Below are 8,426 nucleotides of genomic sequence, written 5' to 3' on the forward strand. Positions count from 1 at the left end.
TCCAGGGCCATCCTCATCTTCTCTACCACACAGCCAGGAAGCGGTGAAGCAGGAATCCCAGATCCAGGCATTTCGGGGAAATTATAACTGAAGCTTTCTTCTTGTTATGCCCCTTTCTTTTATTTTAAAATAATTTGTGAAGCCTAAAATAAGTATTAAGTGGTTAAAATTAGATTTACCAGATAATGAGACTGATATGTCAGTTAGCTTGCAAAGTAACCCTGGGTCTATCAGACCTCAAGTTGGAAGTTGCTAGAAACATATGAGGAAATGTTTCAGAGATTACAGCATACCAGAGATCGCTTAATTGGCTCCACTTCTCAGAAGGAGAAATCTGACCAAAGTCATACAGCAGAAGAGGAACAAAGGCCCCCATTCAAACCTGGGACGTGCCCTCCCAGTCCAAGGCTCATTCTAGGCATCACTCTGCCTCTCAAGAGGCGTAAAACTGGGGAGTGAAACCAGGCAGTTATTTTCAGAGACACTCCAGGTCCTATCCCTCTGACTCTGATCTTCCAGGCCATGACCGAGCGTGACACTGCGTGACACTGGTAGATGGCCACTAGAGTAGCTTTCTGAGAGTCATAAGATGCCATTGCACCCACATGCAGAGGGGCTGCTCAGCAGTAATTCTGGTTCTCCTCCTTCTGGGCAGGTGGTAGGATGCCACAGGGCCAGTGGGCTGTGTGCAGATATGACAAATGTCTCCTGTGGCTCAGAGCAGCAAGAGCCTCCAGTGTGTCTTTACCCAGCCATAACAACTGGTGATGTCCCACAGGGTGGAGCCTCCATCTGCCAGGGGCTCTGAGAACTCTGAGCCACCGGGAAAGCCACAGTAGACATGTAGCATGAGAAATAAAACTTTGTCATGCTAGCCACTAAAATGATGAGGTTGTATGTTACTGCAACATAACTTAGCCCATCCCAACCCAGCCACCATGGGAACCAGCTTCTATCTGATGTCCCAGCCTGTGCCCATGTTACAGGCAAAGCTGTAGGCAACCTGGTAACATGGCATTTTCTGGACACAGAGTTATTTCTTTAGGGCCACAAGCCAATGGTTTCGTGTGCTGGTTCTAGTTTCCATGAATGTGTTACGATCAGACTTTTAAGTTGTGAGGAAAACCCACCATGTTACTGATGTAGCTCTTCAGAAAGAGCAGGTGTTACTGCAAACAGGAGACTGGCACCCCCCAAAGCCCTTCTTCTAGCAATCACAATAGCTGTATCATTCTGTTGCAGTGTATGTGTTGGAGGGGGAAGGGGGAATTGATTTTGAGGCAAGACCTTAGGTTCAGCGTTCTTCGCTTGCTTTTTTAGAGAAAGGGTCTCACTCTGTTGCCCAGGCTGGAGTGCAGTGGCACGATCACAGTTCACTGTAACCTCGAACTCCTGGGCTCAAGTACTCCTCCCACCTCAGCCTTCTGAGTAGCTGTGACCACAGGTGCAAACCACCGTGCCTAGGATCAGGATTTTTGGCAGAACAACACTGGATGTCAATAAACAGTTCAACTCAAATGGCAATCACTGACACCTCCTGGCTGCGGGTCACTGGAGGGTGACAGTGATGAAGGACACAGCCCTTTCACTGCAATAGCTCATAGTCTAGTCAGAGAGAGATATACAAGAAAAAGGAACTATAATGAAGGAAAAATGAACTTAATCTCCACTAATAGCTGTGTGACCATCCTGTTGTCCGGGTGGTCAGTTTTATGAAGCCGTCTGAGAGAAGGCTGCACAAGACAGTGGTGTGTGAACTGAGCCTTGAAGGATGAGTAGAAAAGAAAGGCACTCCAGCCTGAAGAAACTGCCCAAGAAGAGGGACGGGACTGGAGCACACAGGCTTTGTCCAAAAGACAGGGAGTGGTCTGGTGAGGCTGCAGCAGGTGTGCGTGAGGGATGCGGTGGAGGCAAGGCAGGAGGACGGGCCAGAGCCTGCACACACAAAAGCCCTCAAATGCCTCCGCCATGCCCACTTGGTCTTACTGTTAGAGGTGTGAGTGATGAAGAAAAATGCAGTCAGGTGGTTTCCCACCCTTGGCCTGCTTGAAACCCCCTTCCCTGTGTCCAGTGTCAGAATTTGAGATGGACATAGTTCTGTCTGCAGCAACACCCCCATCAGAAACAAAGCTCTTATAGTTCTGCTTTCCAGATTTCAGGTTTTACTTTGTCTTTACACCCCAGACTCAGAGAGAATCTCAGACATCTAAAGCCTGGAGAGAGGAGGGGGAGGTGTCCAAAGTCACTGAGTGAGTGAATGAATGACTGCAAACTCCATGAGGGCAGGAGCCAGGTCTGTCTCTGCTGTATTCCCAGCACCTGGCCCAGGGCCTAACACATAGTAGGTGCTCAATAACTATTTGTTGAATAAGTGAATGAATGAGGCTTCACACTTGGGGAATTCTTTACTTTTTGCCAAACCTCACCAAGAAAATCCCTAACTGTAGATGTTCACATGGATGATAGTTAAAGGTCAGTTACTGACCAAGATTACCCAAGTGCCCCTATATGTTCCTGAAACTGTCCTTTAAGAATCACCCTGATTCAGGGTAGAGGAAGGAAATCCTGCACAGGCTCTGGAGAAAGCTGGTGTCATGGAGGACACTGGAGCCCTTGTCCAGGAGGTGGCTAGTATAGATGGAGCAGGCACCTGTAGATAGAGCAGGCACCTGTAGCTGATGATGGATGCCATCCTCCACCCAGCCTCAGTAACAGGTCATTGCACCCCCCGGGGCAGCACCTTCAGGTGTATGTTTCCTCTGAGCTACATAGCATCCCAGTCTTCAAGGAGGAAGCTGAGTCTGAGAGAGGTCAAGTGTCTTGGTCAATATCACACAGCTAGTCTGAACTACAGCCAGGAGGCAAAGCTGGGTTTTGGAGTTGTGCATTCGCTATCTGCTGGGTGCCTGCCATTGGCAGCACTTGCTGCATGAGGTGCTGGTAGGAAGGAGGCAGAGTCCTGCTCTTCAGGTGTAGTAGAGAAGACAGGTGCACCACACAGCGCACAATGACACAGAGGGATGGCCAAGGGCAGTGGGAGCACAAGAAGGCAGCAGGTAACAGCAAGGGGAAGGAGAGGGAGGAAAAGAGATGGAGCAGTGCTGGGCTCTGGAGAATGGGCAGAACACCCCCCGCTGGGGATGGGCGGGAGGACACGCCTCCATCTCGGACAAAGGTGCGGAGCTGGGAAAAGAGATGGTTTCTTCAGGAAAGGGTGAGCCCTGCAACTCGACAAATCGTGGATACAACGAAACAAGAGGAATAAGAGAAAGAAGAAATCTAGCCCGGAAGGACAGACAGGGCTCCATTGCTGTCACAAAGCACTGTCCTCACAACCAACCCAGGAGCGAAGGGCAGGAGGGGAGAGGTGGATTATATCTTCTGAGTGATAAAAGTTCACACTCAGCTCCTATTTTTCCTTCAGACCAGGGGCCACCTGGCCATAAGACACTTTTCCAGTCCTAACAAGACTACTGTTCTCTGGGCACACCTGGGCTTCCTCCTAGGATACCTGACGCTGGCCTTTCCCGAGGAGAAGTGAGAGCAGCTCTGCATGGCGATGGAGGTCACCTGGGAGAGACCACAGCCTCGCCCACTGCTCCCTTTGCAAAGCTGGTCACAACTGACTGCACCTCCACCAGATTCGTGCCTGGCTTCCCTCCTCGTGTGACATCATTGTCAGTATCATTTCTCCTACAAAGCAATATGGAGGCCAGAAAGTAAGTCGCTTGGCTTTCATGACCACAGTTCAGTCCTGTGACCAGTAACTCTACTGAGACATGTATGTTCTTATGTGTCCTTTTAAACAAAATAATGAATGGTCCATGATTCCTTAAGGAGAGATGACCAGAAATCAAGCTTACACATCCTATGGGGCTGAAATATTTGATCTTCATGGCCCAAGGAACACTAGGTGAGCATCATCCATTACCCACCTGCCTTCCGGAGCTCATCTCACCTGACTCAGGGAGTGGGGCAGCGCCCGTGACAGGTGTGGAATCCTTTTGTCCACTTACTTTCCTTACTGCTATAGCCCCAGCACCTGATACCTAGCATAGAATAGGTACTTAATAAATACTTAGTGGATGAATAAATCTGAAATACTATGGCCATAATTTGGTCACATGAAGCCGTAATGTAGAAAAGATGCTTCCTGTTAATGACCAAAAACACTTTGGATTCCAAACGATCATTTTAAACATGAATCTTTCTCTGCTGTCTCCTCTGACCCCATCCTGGGGAGAGCAGAGAGGAGCCTAGGGGACTAGAATGTGCCCCATCCTCCCCTCAGTGACGTCCACAGAACTGCAGCGCTGAGAAGGCCAGCTTGCAGATCTGAAGTCTAACTCCCTCATTATACAGATGGTGAAACTAAATTCCAGAGAGGGAGGCTGACCTGCTGCAGCTCAGACATCAGGTCACTGGGCTCCCAGGCCAGTTGGAGCTTTTTCCAAAAAGCTGGGTGGTCCAGATGGAAAAGAAGAGAGAATGAGATGAAGGGGGCAAACCAGACAGCTGTGAGGAATACGTCCTGATGGGGCTACACGAGCACTGTAACCTGGAGGTGGTCCTGTTTGTGTTCTGCCTGGGCATCTACTCCGTGAATGTGCTGGGGAACGCCCTCCTCATAGGGCTGAACGTGCTGCACCCTCGCCTGCACAACCCCATGTACTTCTTTCTCAGCAACCTCTCCCTCATGGACATCTGCGGCACCTCCTCCTTTGTGCCTCTCATGCTAGACAATTTCCTGGAAGCCCAGAGGACCATCTCCTTCCCTGGCTGTGCCCTGCAGATGTACCTGACCCTGGCGCTGGGATCAACGGAGTGCCTGCTGCTGGCTGTGATGGCATATGACCGTTATGTGGCTATCTGCCAGCCGCTTAGGTACCCAGAGCTCATGAGTGGGCAGACCTGCATGCAGATGGCAGCGCTGAGCTGGGGGACAGGCTTTGCCAACTCACTGCTACAGTCCATCCTTGTCTGGCACCTTCCCTTCTGTGGCCACGTCATCAACTACTTCTATGAGATCTTGGCAGTGCTAAAACTGGCCTGTGGGGACATCTCCCTCAATGCGCTGGCACTAATGGTGGCCACAGCCGTCCTGACACTGGCCCCCCTCTTGCTCATCTGCCTGTCTTACTTTTTCATCCTGTCTGCCATCCTTAGGGTACCCTCTGCTGCAGGCCGGTGCAAAGCCTTCTCCACCTGCTCAGCCCACCTCACAGTGGTGGTGGTTTTTTATGGGACAATCTCCTTCATGTACTTCAAACCCAAGGCCAAGGACCCCAACGTGGGTAAGATTGTCGCATTGTTCTACGGGGTTGTGACACCCTCGCTGAACCCCATCATTTACAGCCTGAGGAATGCAGAGGTGAAAGCTGCCGTCCTAACTCTGCTGAGAGGAGGTTTGCTCTCCAAGAAAGCATCCCACTGCTACTGCTGCCCTCTGCCCCTGTCAGCCGGCATAGGCTAGGTTGTGCTGTGGTCATGACCTCAAACCTTCAGAGGCTTAAAGCCATTAAGGTTTGTTTCTTGCTCCTGATGCACGTCCACCAGAGGCTGGTGGGGCTTCTGCTCCACATCATGGTCTTCACCCCTCTGGGACTCAGGATGACAAAACAGCTACCATTGGGAACACTGCTGGTCACCATGACAAAAAGAAAAGGGATAGTAACAAAGCCTACACTGACTCTTAAAGCTTCTACTCAGAAGTGGCTGTGTTGCCTCCACCTACATTTCAGTGGCCAACACAATGGCAACAGGAAGGCACAGGACCACACCTATTGTTAAGGGGGAAAGGCACACTATCGTGTGTCTGGATGGCAAACGAGAGGGACAGAGACATTTGTGAATGGCCTAATGACTACCACACCAGCTGACAGTGTCAACCCAAGAGCTATTGGAGGTTTGGCTTTCTTTATCCTGACCATCTATCCTTCACGGGCTGCTGCCAGGTTAATCATCCCAAGAAAGCTCTGGTTAGCTCATGTGTGGTAGCTTTATACTGAGTCAACCAAACTAGGTTAGAGGGTGTGGGTTAGGGTTGGCCACAGAGAAGTTTGCATGTGATTTGGAAGGCAAAAGTGGGCCAGGTGTGGTGGCTCATACCTGTAATCCCAGCACTTTGGGAGACCGAGGTAGGAGGATCACCTGAGGCCAGGAGTTCGAGACCAGCCTGGGCAATGTGATGAAACCCTGCCTCTACTAAAAACACAAAAAATTAGCCAGGTGTGGTGGTGCACCTGTAATCCCAGCTACTAGGGAGGATCGCTTGAACTTGGGAGGTGGAGGCTGCAGTGAGCTGAGATGGCGCCACTGCACTCCAGCCTGGGCAACAGAGTGAGACTCCGTCTCAAAAAAAAAAAAAAAAGAAAGAAAAAAAAAATGGAACAGCACCAGACACAGTGAGGGCACTCACATGTTGCTAATCTGCTGGCTCCCCATTAGCACAGCCTGTCCAGTCCCCACCAGGTCACCTCCTTCCACTGTGCTGAGTGCTGGGCCAAGTGCAAGCTCCATGGCAAAGGTGACAGCTTCTCCTGCAGGTCACCAGTCACTGAGATTGAAGGCATAAGAGCCAGGCACAGGTTCCAGTTTGTCCTTCTGGATTCTAGTGTGCCCTTACTGCCCCTCACTTCACACTCAGCCTTCTTTCCTAACTGCTGGCCCAGCTGAGCTGTAACAGCTTCAGGCCCAACACCTAATGCAGAAGTAACAGTTTTGCACAGATTTCTCCAACTGCTCCCATGACTGTAAAGGTCTAATCTTTTTATCACTCATAGTGGTTCTGTTACTTTGGTCAAACCTGGATTGATTCATCACTCTTCTGATCAAGGACTTTTGACAGCTCCCATTACCATTAAGTCCAAATTCTTCAGTTGAGTTCTCAAGGCCCTCCAGAATCTGCCCCCACCTGCTTCTTCAGCCTGATTTTCCACTACGCCCTTCACATAGCTGTCCCCTCGCTACATTATCTGTACTGCTGCACCCCCATGTCTTTGCACCCTTGTATGTATTGTGCTGTTCTCTGATAACAGCTGGGACTAGTTTTCAAAGCTAGGTTAGACACCATCTCTCTCATGCATCCTTTCCCATTGCACTTTGAGATCGCTCTCTTTACATCCTACAGCACTTTGTCAGGATCTTCCACTTCACACTTGTCCCATCTAACTTGCATTCATGACACTTCACCACTGTGTGAGCTCCTTCAGGGAAGGATTCAGTCAGGTCTGGCTCATCTCTGTAGCTCCCACAGCATGTTCCCTATGGAAGGTTTGCGGGACTGAATTGTCACTCAGAAGCCTTCAGAACATCACCCTGTGGGGATTGAGCCCTGTGCTGCTGAACATGCCCCAGGCAGCTGCAAGTGCTCAGGGGTCTCAGTCCAGTCGTATGTACAGATACATGCAAGGGTACAGCAATATCTGCCAGCCACAGCCCTGTATTCAAGGCAAGGAAGGGCTGTTTGAATCTTGGGATCTCCCCCACTGAGACAAGTCAGGAGACAACCAAGGATTCCCATTTTGGGAGCCTGGAGACAGGCCTGGTTCAGCGGCTACGTCCAGCACTGTCATATTGCTGGCCCCCTTCCCTCCAGGAATCCCACATGCACCTCAAACTGTCCAAAGTGGAGCTCATCTTCCCCCCACCCAAAGTGGTGTCACCATCTCAGGGAATGGCACCACCACCCCCAAATCAGAATATCACCATCATCCTAGGCTCTCTCATACCTCACCACCCCACACACCCAATCAGTCACCAAGTCCTAAAGAGTCCCCTCCTTTCCACCGACATTGCTTTAAGAAGGCTTCACCATTTCTCTCTCAAATGTTCCAATAGCTGTGGTCACTGTACTTTGTCCTCCAAGGTCTCCCAAAGTCCATCCTCTGCCCCAGCCATCAAAACCCCAATCTGATGTTCCTCTCCTGCTTAAATCTCTCCAATGGCTCCTCATTTCCCATAGAATAGAGACCTAACCTCCACTTATCTATCTAATCATATCATTGGCTGCTTACCTCCACCACCCCACTCCACACACAAAAGCATGCGCACATGCACTGGCCCAGGCACACTGAACTATTCAGTGCCCGAAGTAAATATCAGTCTTTCCTGCCTCTGCATTCCCCCTTGCTGTTCCCTCTCCATGTCCAAACACGTGGTGACCTTAAGCTAACATATATTGGACCACATCACATACCAGACTAGGCACTATACAAGTGTTCTAAGAGCTTTACTGACTGAAGACCATATGGAATGATGAAAATCTCAGGGAAGGGATGCCATGTGGACACTGGTGACCACAAAAAACACTCTCCCATTATCTTAGCATCATGGCAACTCAGCTAATCCTAGTTCAAATGTCCCTCTTCCCAGACGCCCCTTATGACCCCTCCTCACTGGGTGGGATGCACCCCAGCTCCGTCTCC

The 8,426-nt window shown here is 50.2% G+C and overlaps 1 protein-coding gene across 1 annotated transcript; it reads left to right on the forward strand.

Annotated features, from left to right (window-relative positions):
- Positions 1-3,007: 3,007 nt before the first annotated feature.
- On the forward strand, positions 3,008-5,473 carry LOC101127774 (olfactory receptor 13C7-like). The gene is made up of 2 exons (XM_004048034.5): positions 3,008-3,056; positions 4,512-5,473. The coding sequence occupies exons 1-2, from the start codon at positions 3,008-3,010 to the stop codon at positions 5,471-5,473; spliced, it is 1,011 nt and encodes a 336-aa protein (XP_004048082.3).
- Positions 5,474-8,426: the final 2,953 nt, after the last annotated feature.

The sequence above is a fragment of the Gorilla gorilla genome, chromosome 13 (assembly GCF_029281585.2).
Source record: "Gorilla gorilla gorilla isolate KB3781 chromosome 13, NHGRI_mGorGor1-v2.1_pri, whole genome shotgun sequence".
NCBI classification, from domain to species: Eukaryota; Metazoa; Chordata; class Mammalia; order Primates; family Hominidae; genus Gorilla; species Gorilla gorilla.

Excerpts from the sequence above, each read along its gene's own strand:
- LOC101127774 (XM_004048034.5), top strand. The coding sequence starts at position 3,008 with ATGACACAGAGGGATGGCCAAGGGCAGTGGGAGCACAAGAAGGCAGCA. Across the intron at positions 3,057-4,511 it reads GGAGCACAAGAAGGCAGCAG|ACAGCTGTGAGGAATACGTC; the intron begins GTAACAGCAAGG and ends GGGGCAAACCAG.